The 17,507-nt window shown below is 45.8% G+C and overlaps 1 protein-coding gene across 1 annotated transcript; it reads right to left on the minus strand.

The window, feature by feature from the left end:
- Positions 1–794: 794 nt before the first annotated feature.
- CTC1 (CST telomere replication complex component 1) lies at positions 795–17,206 on the minus strand. The gene is given in 25 exon segments (XM_039558325.1): positions 795–1,286; positions 2,195–2,321; positions 2,463–2,625; positions 2,859–2,923; positions 3,398–3,557; positions 3,642–3,728; positions 3,972–4,137; positions 4,466–4,575; positions 5,334–5,404; positions 5,684–5,827; positions 6,117–6,206; positions 6,541–7,003; positions 7,335–7,449; positions 7,647–7,773; positions 8,003–8,203; positions 8,289–8,460; positions 9,960–10,186; positions 10,520–10,648; positions 10,822–11,124; positions 11,518–11,662; positions 13,263–13,459; positions 14,357–14,603; positions 16,938–16,992; positions 16,995–17,076; positions 17,156–17,206. Coding segments are annotated over 25 exon segments (3,828 nt in total). The 5' UTR covers positions 17,177–17,206; the 3' UTR covers positions 795–1,125.
- Between the last annotated feature and the right edge of the window lie 301 nt (positions 17,207–17,507).

Genomic DNA, 17,507 nt, shown 5'->3' on the forward strand with positions numbered 1-17,507 from the left:
GTTCAAATTCAGAAGCAAAGTTATTAAATCCAGATACAACTTTAGAGCCAAATTTTGGTTTTTTTAAAATAGCTGTTATCTGGCACTTCCTATCTATTTTTGTGGCACTGCCTGTTAGTCATATTTTAGGAGTACTTTCAGTTGCACTTTTTAGTCCGATTTGATCTCTTTGGCTTATCACAGTCAACATTTTCCTCAGGCTGAGATAATTTTTTTTGGGGTTTTTTTTGTTTTCTTTTCTTTCTGGAGGGTGGAGAGTAAGCTTTAGTAAAATCTTTACTAAAATCTTTAATTTAGTTTTGCAGAAAGCACCTACAGAAAAAAAGGTTGTCACAGCAGAACTTGCAGAGACCTCTGCTTTAAGCTATTTTGGCAACCTTTTAGGATGGAGTCTCAGAACTTTATTGAATGGTGGCACCTGTCAGGTCTTGTGCCACTCACTTTGGTCTCAGAAGTGGACAGCAGGCCTTGAGGGGGAAGATACTTCACCCCTCAATAAACCCAGTGCCTGTATCACAGCTCAGTGCATGCCTCTTCTTACCAGCCCCACCTAATGTTCAGGTGGCTGTTCATATACTGCAAAACAATGCCCAAATAATCTTGTCATTTAGTAGCATGATCTCCAAATAGCAACTTACTCACTTTCCTTCTTGAAGGAGGTGCTTTTAAAGTGTAATTTTAATAATTTCAATTAGGTTAAGAAGACCATATCCTGTGGGAACTGTATAGTTTTGTTAATGGTCACCATATAGCAAACAATGGTCACCTCAATACTAAAATAGAAACTGAAACAGATACAGTGTTCTTTAAGTAATATTTTAATAGCTTTATTTAGTAGATACTACCACACAAAATGCACACATTGTGTGCCCCAGGCCCAAGGCAATAGCTGTCACATAGGGAGCACTGAACATCTCTCTTCCAAAATGTAGCCCAGTATCACTGGTCGACAATGGCCCAGAGTGGCCATTCAGGAAATCCGCAAGTCACAGCAGCTGCTTGTCTGCACCCTGTGCTCACAGGCTCGTGCTCCCACTGGAAAGGAGATTTTAAAAGCTCCTGCTCCCAGTAGGTATTTCCATAATTCCTCTCCCACTGGGAGAGATATTAAGCAGTGGCTCCCACTCAGCAGGAACTGGATGTCCTCCTCATCCTCTGGCTGTTCAGGTAGCGTAAGGCATCTTGTCCCACTTCCTCCACCTTGAGGCACAGCAGGCTCGGACGAGGCCCCACTTGTGACACGAACTCCACTTCACCACAGCGAAAATTCCGCAGCTGCAGGGGAGCTGCAGGGGAAAGATACAACGGGTAACAAGTCAGTACAGGGCCCTGGCTCTGGCACACAGCTGCAGAAGTTGCTGGGAGAGAGAAGGCCTTGCAGCAGCTGCTTGGCATCTGCTAAACTTCAAAGCACAGCACGATGAATAATTCCAGGATGTAGGCAGATGAATGCATTTTTCCAGCATCCCTCCAACTTGGAGGAAACAGACATTCTACACTGTGAAACGCTGTGAACTACGTGCTGCTTTACAGAGCTGATGCACTGAGTGTTGTATCCTCTATCAGTATCAGCAACCTGCCTTTATGGACAGCGTACATGAGCGCCAGAAACAGTCTCCATGCAGAGCATCCTCTTGTGGGCTTAGCAAATAAACCCCTGCAGCACCTGGACTCAAATTTAAGCACTAGGTACTTGTGCAAACAGTGTGAAGAACTGGTGTGAAGAATGCCCCCTTAACACAGCAACTGCACAGCATGCATGAATTCAAAACACTTCAGTGCTGATTTGCAGGTGAGGATTTCCAGGCCTAGTATTGACCCTATGTGCTGTCCTGTCTAAAGTAAAAACCCACTTGATTTGAGAGGTCTGCACAATAACTCTGGCTGATCAGATTCTTGTCCCAGACAAGGACTGGGAATCTTTCTCAAAAACAGCTTTATGTTTCTGTGTGAAGTAGAAAAATTAATGTATGTTGTTTTAGTCATTTCCGTAATATTATTTCTCTATTTTTGTAACCATGGATCTACTAAGGCACTACTTAGTTCTACACTACAGAATTCAAAATTCCAGGAAAATCTTTCAAAGATCTTGCTTTGTGGGCAGTGAAGGCAGCTCTCCTTCCCCAGCTTGGTGAGATGCCTTCTTCCTTCCTTCCCACACCAGATACTAGGAAAAGCAGCAGTACTGGCTTACCAGGCTGCAGGATCTTGGAGGGCTTCCTGTCGAGACTGAAATCCAACAGGATAGGGCGACATATGAGAGGACTCCTGCACAGACTCCTTAGGTAGCAAGCAACGAGATCCTCGGGTTCTTCTAGACACTGAGGAAGGAAAGAGTGTGTTGCCAGGGGGTGTTCAGAGGGAGGCAGGGAAGCTCTGGAAGATCCAGAGCAAAGGGAAATCCTGTCCAGCCAAGACGTGAGCCCACCACACTGCAATTGCTGCTGGAATAACCCACTCACCCCTGTGCCAGGAGCTTCCCCATGCTGAATGCACACGCTGCCCCTGCTCTGCACACAGTTCTGCACAGCTTCCCACTCGAGAAGGCTCAGGCCCAGCACTGCTGCCACATGTTCGTTCCTGCACAGCACCACAGCTTCACCTGTTCCATCCTCCACCAGCACCCTGTGCAGAGAGCAGGCAGGCTGGGATCAGAGGGAGGGCAGGACAGTGCCTGGCTCCCTAACAACGGTCACAGCCCTGACAACAGATCTCAGGAGAGTTTGTTCACATCTCAGAAGATGTGATAACTCCATCTTTGCTGTTCTGTCCACATCCCATCCTTGATATGATCTTCCCCCTCCTGTTTGTGGTGTAATTTGTTCCCTCCTCCCACACCCAATCCCTACAGCACTTACCGTGCACTGGCTTGCCTCACTCCTGTTTGTGATGGACAGGGAGGATTGTGTCGGGTGCATCTCCCCTGAAGGAAGAGTAAAACTACAGCTATGTATGGGTGGTGTGAGAAGGGGAAGGGCCACTGCTTATTTTAACCCTTTCCTAATTAAGTACGCAAAGGTGTAAAGAATTTCACTGCATTTCCAAGGAGTGTCCTGGAAAAAGTTTATATGGGGAGAAAAACCACCTGCTGCAAGGTGCTGATCCCCAACAGCAGTGAACATGGGAAGAGCAGAGCATTAACAGAGGAGGATTTTCCTCTTCGGTGCCCTCACTTCACCCCGAGTCCTACCTGCCAATCTGCCTGGCATAAGGTACATACTTCTAATCAGTTATCACTTTGGTCCCTTTCTAATATGCAAGTCCTTCTCAGACACTGGAAAAGAGGGTCTGCAATTGAGATAGGAACTCTCACTTCTTTTACATGGTAGCAAAGGATGTGTGAAGGTAAAAAATATGCAAGACCTCTCACAAATTATCTTTGTGGAAGCTTGAATACCTCCTTGAAGATGCAGCTGCAAAGTGAGCAAACCCACTGCAGGCACACAGTCAATACACAGGACAAGTGGCATAAAATCCGGGCCTGGAGCAGGTTTTGCAGCTGAGATCTCAAACTGGATAGAAATACTAGTGAGGGGGATGAGGCTTCTCCTGCAGGACTAGAAGAAATAGGAATTTGAGATGCTTGGAACACAGAAGCCTTTCTTGGGACACTGTAAGATGAGAACAGACCCAACACTTACCTAGAAGGAAAAGGTAGGTGAGAAGCTGGCAGAGATACGATGCTCACACAGCTGGAGGCAATGTATGTGCAATAAACATTATGGAATCTGCAATATGAAAGAGCAGACATCAGAAAGAGCTCACAGAAACCAAACACTCAGTTTTCTCGGGATGACTGGGCTGAGCTTCATTTGTAACATGGTAGGAAAATAATTTATGGTAAGGAATTGGGAGACATGAAGTGTGGACAAGGGATGAGGAAAGTCCACATGGGAGGTCAGATGAAGAGATGGTTTCAAAGACAGCAAGAGAGATCAGAGACAGGATCAGGGCTCTAAAGACAGGAGGACCTTGAGATCTTGCGTTCCAAATTCTGGAAGAGGATCTTGGCTCCAGGTAGCAAACCCCAGAGATGCTGCAGGTAGGTGGCAGTAATGTAAACGTCCATCACAACAGGGGAGCCTGGAGCAGCTGAGACACTGAGCTTCACACTGTGATCCCTGGACAGCAGAGTCTCTGAGGAGGCACACAACCACAAACCATGAGCTCACTCACACAGACAGCATGGCCTGCCACTGAGCTGGGCCTGCTAGAGGGGTTTTTCCTCCCATCACAATGAGGCTATCACTGCCCCACCTCCCAGATTTTCCAGGTACCACATTCCCATCTCCACATACACAGTGTGCAGTTTCCTAGCCCTATGACATGCAACAGGCTGCAACATCCTGGCATACTTCCACTATTCCCAGATACAGCAGCACAGTTAGCCAAGTCCATTGGCTCTTTCAAACAGAAAGAATCAAGAACCAATCTGTTGCTTCTCGACAGGCTGCCACAATCTTACCTTTCTGCTTTGGAAGGCCAACAGTCACAGGTGGCTTCTCATTCTTGGGAGAGGCACACAAGGTCCTCTCCATGACCTCACCACAGAAAGAAACAAGGGAACCTGTGAAACTGAGAGCAGACCAGGATTTTTGTCCTGCCTGAAGACAAACGGAGTAGAAGGCCTGACTTCAAGATTGCCACAAAGTAGAGCATTGTTGGTTAAGACCAGTTTCTGGGGAACCTGCTCTTGAGCACCTGAGCTACTGGACCGAGGGCAGCTTGCTGCAGCCTACCCCTCCCAGGGACAAGAGGCCTGTTTACCTTGCTTTCTGCTGCTTCAGGCTCAGCAGTGAAGAAGGGTGAGGCATTACAGCCTTCCTATCTGCTAAACTCCTAATTGTTTTTCTGAATTAGAGAAAGAAGCCAAGCAAAGGAAACAGTTTATCATAAAGCACTGGTGAAAATTCCAGTGTACATGCATATCACTCCAGATTAAACATGCTTTGAACAGAAAAGCTTCTAACCTTAGTATTTGTTTGAGCAAAGTTTGCTAAAGCAATCTAAAACCAAAAAAATCATACATTCAGTCTCATTTTCCTTGCTGTGCTTCTTTCCACTTTGGCAGACACCTTTGGGACCTAGTCCACACCAGCAATAGCTGAACCATCTTCTAGACACCATTTTGCAGTCTTGTCACCTACAATCCCTTTAGCTTTGATAACCAGGATGGGAGAAGTCTGGACTACTTGCACACAGGCAGATTTCCAAACCATATTCCTAGGGTGGGTATTTCATCGCAGTTTAATATAGCACTGCTCCCAATAAAAGTTAACACAGAGCCATTCCCTAGGACACAGTCACTTGTAATTTGGGGTAGACCAACATACCTGCTGCTAAGGACTTCTGGAATGGAGGAAGTCCTCTGGTCCATGCCTGTCAGCACTGACACAGCTGTCAGCTGGAAGTGAGGGAGACACAGCCTCAGACGGGTTGCAGTTTACAGGCATCCCCAGCCAGAGCACAAAAGACAAGCTATGCACACTCAGAGCTAGGTCAAGCAACTCTTCTCCAGATGAATTCTGAAGCAGGAAACTGTGAAGCCCAGCAGCAGCCTCTGATTGAACTTAGAGCAGAACAGTCTCATCAACAAGATACTCTGTATTAATAATTTTCTAGCTAGTTCTGGAGAGATCTACATGTAGCCTGTGAAAGCCCCAGGCAATAAGGCACTGCATACCTGGCACTCAGGCAGACAGGAGATCCAGGTCTCATGCTGTAAGTACCAGCTATCTTGGACAGGCAGGCACAGGGGGCAGGATGGCCTGTTCGGGAATGTTGCTGGCACAGGTGGAAAACAGAGCTTGTCAAACACTTCCAAGTCCTGAGATAAGAGTGGTAAGGCAAGAGAGAAGACTATTAGAAGGAAGGAGATTGAAGTTATATAGGGAAAAGGTGAAGAACAATGGTTTACAGAACAACAAAAAAAATTCCACTAAACTCAGAGCTCTGAGAATTTTAATCAAACACAGAACATAAGCAGTTTCTTGGCAAGACAGAAGGAAATTCCAAGCCTCGAAAACAGCTTAGTCACCCTCTGACTCCTCAACTCCCACATGCAGTTCAGCAAAAGTCTCCAAGAGAGAGCAGCATTCTTCTCTCTTCTCTCTTACCGAGCAGCAGGGCACAATGAAGCGATACAGTCCATCCACATGCAGGAATGGAAACCATCGCAGAGACTTTCCCATGAAGAGTAGCAGTGCCTGGTGGGGGAAGGGAGGAGAGAGAGAGAAGGTGATGAGAACTGTTAGGTATGGAATGAAAAATACAGCAAAAAGAAAGGAAGCCCCACGCAGAGGATGTCTTGATTGAGAAGCAAAGTTAGCACCACCAAGAGCAAGAGAAGGCAGATGCATTTACAGGAAGGTGACAGAGAGGAGATGGAATTTCCTCTGGGTATAAGAAGGAATTTGCCTGCACAAACACACAACTGTACCCAACACAAAAATCACTTTCCCAGCGATACTGAATTACCGCACAGGCTCGCTGAGGAGCCAGCTCCCAGACTTATCAAACTACACCCCAAAACTGCCTCACTTCTTGCTGTGTCACGCCCTCTTCTCCATTACAGCCAGTCTCCTCCAGCTCTGGTAGATTCCCAATTTCTCTGGGGTGGTCCCAGAGACATGGTCTGCCCAGCCACAGCACTGTGGCTTGGAAACTGCGCTGCAGCTCCTTTAGCTGTGCTTCTTTATCTTCTTCTCCGGGCGGTTGGTAATTGCGCGACATGAGGCCCTCTTTCTGGGTAACCAAGAACAGGTGAGATACACAGCTCGTTGTTCTGGTGCTGCCCTGGCCCCCCTGACAGTTCTCATCTCTGCCAGTATCTGCCTTGGGATCCTCCAATTTCAGCATTTTTGCCTCTGGGGTTTCCAGCCTTGTGCTGCCATCTGTCTTCTTCCTCAAAGAGGAGCTGTTTCCACTCCTAAGGCCTTTCTGGATTTGTCCTTCAGCAGCATGGAGAACCTGAACATCCTCAAAGTAGAACTGCACATAGACACTGAAATGACAAATGGTAACAGTGAGACTCCCTGTTCCTGACACGTGGTTGTCCAAAACAACTGTTTATCTGGGAAAAGCACTTCTGCTGAGTGTCCCACAAGTAAAGAGTGGGAAAGAGTGAAGAGGAGGGCAGCTCCCAGGCTGCATGTATTCTGAACAAAAGGGAGATGGTGGGTTTGTTGCTGAGAAAGAGCTCATTTACGCAAATAGCAAAGAACAGTTGCTTTGGCACTGAAATGCTATGTTGGTAAGAAGCCTTACCATAATCCAAAATATTCATGGAACTGGAAAGTGATGATTTAACCTGCACACTAAATAAAGGGACTCACCTAGTTTTTTTCTCTCTCACATGCTTCAGATTTTCCAGGTGTTCCCAGGAGGGAAAATCAGTCTTAAGGAATCTCTCCACTACAAGCTGGTAGTTTTCCACCTGCAAGAGTGATCCTGCAAACACATCAGAGAAAAGAGCTGAGCTAAATAAAAAGAGAACATAAAAACAGTAAGGTCAATATCCTCATTTTAAAGTCATGAGGTCAGGCAGTGACAGTTCAGCATCTCCACACCACGTCTCTTCCTCGTTTTAAAGCTGGAAGGCAGAAGAGCAAAAGCTCAGCACTCAAATACAGTTTAGTGGGACATACCTATGAGAGCTGTCTGGGCAAAGGGGCTACCATCCTTATGGGAGATCACACAGGGAAGCGTGCTGCTCTTGTCCTGCAGCTGGAGGGAACTGGTCCTGGAGGAGACCCTCAGCACACCCAGAAGTATCTACAACAGAAAGGAAGCTGCAAAGAGCATCAAACAATTCCTATATTTGAAAGCCATACATCAAAGTGTGTGTAGCAGCAGCTCAAATTCAGTCTGTTTTCAACACAGTGAGAAAAGCAGTGTCATTTCCTAAGAGCAGGAAGAGGCATGCACTGCACAGGGTGCTGGAAGGCATGGTGAGAACCAGGAGCTCTCAAGGCACAGACAGGAAAGGGAACAAGGCACTTACCAGCTGGGGCTGGAAACTTCCTGCTGAGAGTGTGCAGTAGGACCAGGCCAGTCTGCGATTCAGCTCCTGGGTGCCCATATGCTGTGCCTCCAAGGGGGAAAGCAACTGTGATGGACTGAAGCCTTCCCAGCTCCTCTGTTCTGCCACACGGCAAACTGTAGACAGAGATGGGGCCTGGCACGGAGGGTTCAGAGTCAAATACTATGAACAAAAGAGAGAAAGAACAAATCAGCTGAGTTTCTTCCCATCACACCAACAGGAAACAGCTCACAGAACATTTACTCACTTTCTGCAGGGGACATTGGTGTATTTTTGCTAGAATTTCATTATAAATATCTCTTGCTTCCTCGCTGTCTGGCACCATAGCTTGCAGAAGGGGGACAAGGAACTTTTCAGCAGCTCCAGGGTTTCGGTGTGCAGAGCTACACAGTCGACGGTGCCCAAAGAAACAAGAAAACCTGAAAAAAAGTTATGACCATTAAAAGCAAAAGCAGTCCATGCATTTAAGTGAGTCTTGCACCTAAGTCAGGGACTCCTTCTGCTTGTTATGAGTGAATATGCTGTGTAGGACAAGAACTAAAGAGAACACAAAAACCATGAAGTGATTAAAAAATAGAACATTTAAGGCCAATGCAGATTTATGTTGGGCAGACACAGAACAGGAAAATCCACAGAAGTGGATAGACTGGCAAAATCTCAAAACTCAAATGGCCAGAAAAACAAACCACATGAAGATAATCTCCCTCTAAGTCACACAAATGGATCTCCATGCATTTTGGCTAGGCTTGATATGATTACTCATGTTAGGTACACTTGGCTTTCTTTCACAGGATGCAAAAAAAAATCACAAGGCAGAAACAACCACAGACTACTCTTCCTCTTATTCCAATATTTTCCTCATGCAGAATCAATTTCAGAAGTTTAGCTTACTGCTTTTGAATGTCTGGGAGTGATCACACTGCCAGACAAAATACGACTTAATAACAGAAAGTGAATTCAAATGAAAAAAGATAGCAACTAACTCACTGGAATAATTTTTAAGCAGTAGCAGGACTTAGCAATCACATTTAAAGAAAGTGAAAAAGATAATAAAACCTGAAACTTATAGCTAGCATAACTTCCAGGGCAAAACTGAAGCTGCTTTATTGGAAAGCATAGTCAAAATTCCACAGTGCCAGTATAGCACAGGAACACTGAGCATTCTATAAAATGCTACTTGACTGAGAATAAAATGTATGTATTTTAAAGTCCAAGGCAGCAGTTACAGTGACCAATCATAACTGCTCCAGAACAAAGACAAATATTTTCACTAACAGAAGTCAAAAGTAAACCCAGAAACTGGCCCACAGCTGTCCTGTGAACAGAGTGCAGCATCAGGGAGAGTAGGAAGCCATCTAGAAGACTTGGAGGTAAGCATGGGTGGGAGAATCTGCCAAGACAGAGACTCTCAAACAAATGATCACACTCCTGGCAACACTCAGAATATCTCAAAGTGATATGCTGAGCAGCTGCTGCTGCTTCTGTGCACAGTCAGGACACAAGAGCCTTTACATCAGTTGTGATTTAGTTGTAGCACCAGGTTCCACCTTCAGCCTCAGTGCCCACATTGATCTGCCAAGCAAACCACACTGGCAGGCAGACATCCCTGTGGTGCTTCTGTATTTCAGGACAAAACAGTCCAGGCAGGATTACATGAGCACAGTGCTCTGAAGTGCTGCAGCTTCACCTGCACCTGAAAAATGCACGTGATTTTCTCATAAGAGCAATTGCAAGGTAACAAGCAATTGGACATGATGTGAAGTCTGGCTGAATGGCTTACTTAGGCCTATAAACCAGAAGCATTTGCTGCTTGTAGTATCCAAGCACAGTAATTTTGTGATCCCTTAGTCTAGAAGACACCCAGGTAACTTAAAAAGCACATTTAGGCATAGCCTGTCTTCAGAAGAATTGTCCTCACCTCTCCTCAAACATCTCCAGGAGGCTCACCAGCCAGAGGTAAAGTGGCATTCCAAGATTGAAGCGGAAGAGCAGCTGTAAGCAGAGATTTCCTGAAGAGGCCAGTGGCTGGTAGGGGGTGCTGAGCCTTGAAAAACTCTTCAGCACAACCATGCTGCTCAGGCAAGCACCAAGGACAGTGAAAGGGAAGGACACCAGAGGCTTCTGCAGGAGGTGGACATCGATGAGCTGGGATACACAGACATCCAGTGTAAGACAAGAGATAGCCAGTCTGCCACCACTCCCCAAAACTGTCACCCCTCCTTAAATCCTTTCTCACTCTACTGGATTATCTATAATCAGGCCTGAGGCACCAAGCACAGTTTAGGGAGGAATCAGATAATAATCATATCAACTCTCATGACTAAGCCCAGGCAGTAAGATCTCCAGTTTTTTTCCAGATACTTTCTGAAATAATGTTGATGTTCCTGTAGCCTTCTGTTGACCCACACACTCACAAGCCATCCCCAGGGCCTGAGCCTTTTCCACTGAATACTTCATGACTTGCAAGTCTCTATTTACCTCCACGCACGCTCCCGGTCGGAGTCCCTGTGCAAAGTTCAGCAGTGGCTGGTAAGCAAGGCACAAGCAGACTTGGTTATCCAGTAAAAAGAGACCAGCTTGGACATTGAGTATTTTGGTGACAAAGCCCTAAACAGAAAGCAAACAGAAAGTAACAGGAGTGCAGAGAGTCCCAAAATATAAGAGACTTACAGGCCTGAGCTGTAAGAAAATAAACTCATGATGAAAACAATGCTTCTCGCAGGCCAGGAGCTGAAACCCCAGTGCATGAGTGGGTGAAGGCTAAGTCTACAAACCCTTACCACATAGGAGATGATCTTGGACTCCTTGGTTGATCTTGGCGTCTCCTCTGCAGCCCCCAGCTCCAAGGAGCAACTGAGCTCCTCAGCAGTCTCAAGGAAAGAAGACTGAGTGGATTCTCCTTGCCAAGCACTTTTCAGTGGCTGCTCCCTCACCCACTCTGCACAGTAGGGCAGAAGGCAGGAAGACACACTGGTGACAAACATCGTTTGTCCAGATTTCTTCAGGCTAGACTTACTCAGGCCAGTTATTGTGTACCTGTGACCCAGCTGGAAGACATGATGCCACACCAGCTGGCTTGGTTTCTAGAGCAGAGAAACCAAAAGCAACATCAGCATCAACTCCAGTGAAAAAAAATTCTTTCTGACCCCAATAACCCCACACCCAAAACCACACCCAAAAAACCCTTTTCTCACCCAGAGGATTGCCTCACACGCCTAGCAAAAGGGCTGTATCTGCAAAACATTCAGGGACACTGCAACTGCATGAGGGAGAAGGATTGCACTTCTGCAGGGCACAGAACTAGACTTCTTACATACAAAGACTATTGTACACTGGGTGCAATTAAAAAGATACCACTAGTAAAATGAAGAATATAAATCAAACTGGGAGATCAAGGGCAAGCTTCAAAGAATTAATCAACTAGCACATACACAGATCCAGACAGTGAATTTGTGAGCAAAATTCCAAGGACTTACTTGCACCAGCACAGGGACACAAGCAGCTGAGGAAAAGCACTTCAGAAACAGAAAGAAGAATGTCTTGTGGTGAACACGAAGGAGAGGCCCGAGTCTGGTTAATTCCCCTGCTAGAGTAAGCTTTGATCTTTTCTTACATGGAATCCTAGAGAGCAATTGAAGAGGCAACTGAAATCAGAGATGAAAGAACAGCTCAAAAGTATCTCAAAAGCAAAATAAACAAATACACAGCATGCACTTCCTGGGAATAATGGATCCAACAGAGTAATATGATCAATCTCTGAGAGAGGTTTTCAAAACAACACTTGGCTACAAAATTTGTACTTTAACTTTTCTGTACTAAATTCCTTTGATGTTTTAGTATTTGAAGACAGAAGGGTTGTTTTGAACAAATTCACATGCTCCATGACAACAGCCAGGTTTTAAAAAGCTTTACCACAAGCAAGAAGCTAATTGTAGGTCTAAAGGATAAGAAAAAAAAAGTCACAAGCAATTCTTCTGCAGAAAACAGAACTTGGATTTGTAGGTCCATGGAACATGATACTGTGGAAGCTCTAAACCTATAAACAAGAAGCCTGAAAGCAACAATGGAGCCTTTCTAACAAACTTGGCACAGAGTGAAAAAGCAGCAAAACTGAAAGCAGATTAGAGGCAAGAGAGGTGATATTTCTTGAATCAATTCTGTTTGTTGTTTCAAACCTACATTTCAAAACATTTTAAAAAAAAGTTATTTCAAAAAAGTTGTTTCAAAAAAAGTTATTTATGTTTGTAATTTGCATTTCAGCTCCTGCTGGACTTGAATATAACCATCCCACTTACTCTAAACAAAAACATTCTTGACTCCAAAACATATAAACAGACATGACTTTGAAAAAAACCCAACCAGCAGTAGACAAGCAGTAGTACCAGCACCTCACTGTAACATTTTTGTAGTAACATGGAAAATTGATCAGATATCAGTCAATAACAAAGGAGCTTTATGTTAAAAGTCTGAGAACATATACTGAAATATGGAAATAGTTTTCTTGTTTAGAAAGGTTCTTTGAGCTAAATCAAACACTTAAGCTTAAAATTACTTTCTTACAAGCAGATAAATCCAATAAAAACAAAGATAACTAAAAAGAAACTAAAGCAGCATGATTAGTGACATTTTATGGTAATTAAATTACACCAAGAATTCTCTACTCAAGGAGATAAAACATGATCTAGCACAACTTGAAATTATCAACTTAGTAAGATTTGCAATTCCATTGGCTCATTTTCACATACTGTAAACTAAAGCACAGTTACTTCTACCAGTTGACATTTCACTGGCACTTTTATCTCAGTAATCTGACCAGTGGCACATATTAACATCATAATATAATACAGGATTACTTTCAGTTATATTTTTCGTTCACTGGATGTTCAAATAAAAAAAAAAATTGTGCTAATCAAAAGAGTGAATGAATTTTAGCCTCAATGACAGCTGAATCAACACTGTTCTGTAGTATGAAATTACATCTGGAAATACTTAAATTGGTCTTATTTTTTCAAATTATGGAATAAAAACTTCTAATGAAGTGCTGGAAAACAGATGATTAAAGACAAGTGGCTTTGTTGTATAACTCCACTTCCACCACTCACTGCTATGCTTCCACATGTGGCAGAAACAGTTTGTCTCTTTCTAAGCCAAGTGCTTTTCATGTTACTTGCCAAGCCAGAGCAACAGTGTTATGATGGAGTTGGGCACTGTAGGTGTTTACCTGGAGATGAGCAGTGGCTCAGCTGACACTGGGGAGGTGATTGGAATGCTGTGAAGTACTTCCTTAGGGGCACCTACTGGCACTGGATCCACCAGGATTTCCAAGTACCCTGCTGCTCTCTGGTTGGTCTGTGGTATGTATGACCAGCTTGGGAAGACAAACAGTGACTCCAGCCACTCCAGTTCAAAGTGCAAGAGCTAAACCAAAAGGTAAGGAGATAAAAGTCTGAGATGAGTTTCAGTGTGTTTTCTCAGCACTACTTACAATGTTCATTACTAATACACCCTTGCATGCACGTCGCAAACTCCTGTCCTACTGCCGGGCTTCATTACGAAATGAGAGCAGTGTTTTCTGCCCACTCTCTCACCTTGCATGGAAAACTTCTGTCCTTCCAGATGCAAATCTGGAACTGACTTGCTGAGCTCTACAGCTAGCATTTCCTGGGTTATAGTCACAAGCTCACAGAAAGGTGAAAATTAATTCACTGCAAGGCTATTATTTTCAGACTATTTTTCTAAAATTCTTGCCTCCTTTCTTTTGCCCCTGTGTTTTCAGTTAGAAGTTCTTACCAATACAACTTTTCCCTAGACTTTGTCTCCTTTGAAAGCCCAACTTCAGTGCTCTGTCATCACCACTCTAGGGGTTATTTGTCATCTCAATTCCCCTTGCAATGACCTTCAGGATGGTTTAAAGTCAATTGTCATGCAAGCTATTATTTCCTCAAAGTATGTCATCAATGCATCACTGACACCCAGTACAACTCTCCAGAAAGTTATTTCTGCTCCACTAGTTGGAATTCTGCCAAGAGGGGGGAGGTTTCCCAGGCCACCTTGTACGGTGGTGAATTTAACAGAACTGTATACTGGCTACCTCTTTTTTCCAGGCCAGTACATTCAATATTTCTTCTCCCAGCAATGGCACATTTCACATGTTCTATCCTCTGCCCAAGCTGTGAGCTTGCTGTTTTCCTGCCTGCTACAGAGATGCATTATTTCCTTCACTGGACTCTGGCAGAACACCTGAAGCCCCTGGTGGTTTGTGACACTGTCCCAGAAATAGGAATAAACACAGAACCCCTCATACCAAGGACATACCTCACATGGAATTATCCCAGTATTATCCTTCACGTATAGGCAACCATCTACCAACTTTTCTTTGTTTCCTTGCCTTTCATCTGTTAAATAGCCAACCAGGATCAGGTAAGTCCTTGGCAAAGTGCTCTGCATGGGTAAAGCACCTTGTCCTTGGTAAGACCATTCCTTAAATTCATTAGTGCTCCAGCTCAGGTGGCTGCAGCACGGTATGTGCTGCTGATTCTGTAGGTCAGAGATGGAGATGAAACTGGGGGGGGAAAAAAAAGGAAAAGGAGAATATAGCAGCATGTACAAAGAACTCAGTCTGCAAAGTTTGCAAAGTTTGGGGATTACAGCGATCCCTGCCGCGGACAGTGCTTGGCTAAGCCAGAAGAGCCTCGGATGTTGGTGCGGTCTGATGATGTGTCATGGCAAGAACCAACTCATTCAACAGCATTTATCAGTGGTGTCTGTCTTTCAGTTCACTCAACACATCTGTCCTGCTCGAGCATCCTCTCTGAAAACAGACATGCTCTGCTACTGAGCAGGCATGGAGAAAACTTGAAAAGAGTAATTATTGAGACTGAATAAAATGAAACGTTTTCAAGTGCATGTGGAGGGAGACAGGGAGGAGAACAGTTCCTATTTCAGACATTTTTAGTTTGAATGGGACACTCTGTGAGAAAACCTCAACAATTGCTCAATACAGCTTACGTATCTGTAACAAAGACAGGTAAATACAGACTAAATCCATCACTTGGTGCTAAAATTGCTGAACTATAGTAAAACCAAATTTGAACAACTTTTAGATGAAGATTGTGACAGTTTGGGAATGAATTCTGTCCTGTGGATAGCTTGCAAAATACAAAGCTGAGAGACAGCAAGCCAGTAATCTTAGACTGGGTGTTCACTTATAAGAACAGAGCCAAGCTAGCCCTGAATCTTTCCACCCTCCCTTCTGACTTCAGCAGCAGGGGGAGAAGGAGATGTAACATCAAATCAGCCACATCTGAAGCCATCCACAGTTTACACCTATCATGCTTAGACTAACCATGGGAGAACATGGGCGAACAAGGCAGCCTCCTCAGTAGGTTCTACGCCTTTTCAGTGTTTCCATGACCATGGCAGTACTCATCATTGTTTTTTACATCCTGGCTCTCTGTGCTAGAGAATTATGCAAGTCCTCTGTCCATGCTAATATCAACATTGAAAGAGCCAACACAAACTGTTCTCCAGCTAGTGATTTTGGTACTGGTTTCCAGTGAGCTGCACTGACAATTTTAAGTTGTGAAACTGGAGCTCTATTCACACCACCCACTTGCTCAGTAGCAGGACATAATCAACTTCAAAGGGTGTGAATTTGAAGAGTTTCACCTGATTAGTCAGGGATCAAAAGTTCAAAGCAAGAAACTAGTCTAGATAAGTAATGGGTCTAAACCAGCAATAAACAGTGTTTAGGTTTAAAAAAATTAATCAAAAGACATAAATTTATGCAGGTACTTGTGTATTTCACAGGAATCTGAACAGGAGGTTAGTTGAAAATTCTGTTAGCTGAAACTGCTCCATCTTCAGAGACAGAGCACCACTACAATAATACTGGTACCTATGATGCACAAGGAGAATACAGTGCTGCTTGTGTTTTTGTCAAATGTGCTGAGTGCTTTTTGGGAGAAACCAGAACTGCAGCAGGACACAGGCTCATGGTTATCACATACAGAGAAGCAAACGCTCTTTTCTCGTGCTCCAGAGCTTGGTGGTCAGCTGTGGATGTAGCACACTGCTCACAGACTACTGGCCTCACAGGAGATAAACACCAAGTACCTTCAACTCTTCTCTATGAATTCTCCTAAATATAAACCAAACTCTGGTTTAATTGTCATAAAATACACAGGAAAAAATATGGCTTAAATGAAATAGGTTTAGCTGGCGTGAAAGATCGACCACCTACATTTATTAACGATTAATTAAAGGTCACAAATCCCTAATCAATTCCAGCTGACCTTTTCCCCCAAAAACGGCTGTGCCAGAGGTTTTAATAGACGTTCTCCCACCATAACCTGGAGCAAGAGAGAAACAGATCCGGGCAAGCCAAACCCTGCAATATGTGTATCTCTTAAGAAGCTGTGTATTCTTTATGATGGTGAGCACCCAAAAGCCTTTTATCAATGAAAATATGGGCCATGTTATCCTAGATTCCCCCTTTGTCAGAGTGCACACTCGAACGCTAAGCTCAGCTGGCCAACAGGTTCGGAGACCATGCCCAGGAACTTCCTCTTGAGCGGGTCAGCTGGATCCAGCCGGGACGCTGCCGTGCAAACGCTGTACAGTGCGACAGCTCGCTCTGGGCGAGATGCCCCACTTTGGTTACACTCTTTACCTACCGCACACAGGTGGATACGGTGCTTAATCACACCGCAAGGGCGGCCGGGGGCGCACCGAGGCCAAAAAAACCGGCGTGCGGTTACCCCTGTTCGACAATATCCCTCCCACAGCCGCCTTCCGGGACGGGCAATCGCGCAGGGACGAGTCATGCCGAGCTCCCGGGAGGGCCGCACATGGATACCGGGTCCCCCCGGTCCCCTCCTCTCCGCCCCGCTGTCACCTGTAGCCGAGCGGCAGCGTCCCGCCGCTCGCGCTCCGCAGGCACCGCAGCACGCCTCCAGCGCCGCTGGCTCCTGCCCGTCCGGGGCCGGGAGCGCCCGGCGAGCGAAGTCCCGAGCCGCCCGCAGCCAGCGCTGCTCCTGCAGGGGAAAGGAGAGAAGCGGGCTCTCAGCGCCAGGCGGGGGGAAGAGCGCGGAGCCGCCCGGGCTCCTCACTCACCGCCGCGCTGGGCGCCGCCATGACAGCCCGCGCGGGTCGCGCCGTTGCCGTGGCGATGCGGCGGCGGGAAGCGCGCAGGGGCCGCCGGGAGCGCCGCGCGCGCCGCGCTCCGCCCCCTCCCTGCCCTCCGTCCAATCGCCGCCGCCGGCACCGCCCGGCCGTTCCCGCCCCTTCCGCGCGGGGTGGCGAGAAAGACGGGATCCGGGGAGTGGCTGGGATAGCCCTGGGCGGGCGGCAGGCAGGGCAGGGACGCACCCACCCACCCACCCACCAACGCCGCTCTGTCGCTCCCTTCCGCAAGTGGGCAGGGGAGAGAGCACAAAACGGAAGGCTCACGGGTTGAGATAGGGAC

Source organism: Corvus cornix, chromosome 1 (assembly GCF_000738735.6).
Source record: "Corvus cornix cornix isolate S_Up_H32 chromosome 1, ASM73873v5, whole genome shotgun sequence".
Lineage (NCBI taxonomy): Eukaryota > Metazoa > Chordata > Aves > Passeriformes > Corvidae > Corvus > Corvus cornix.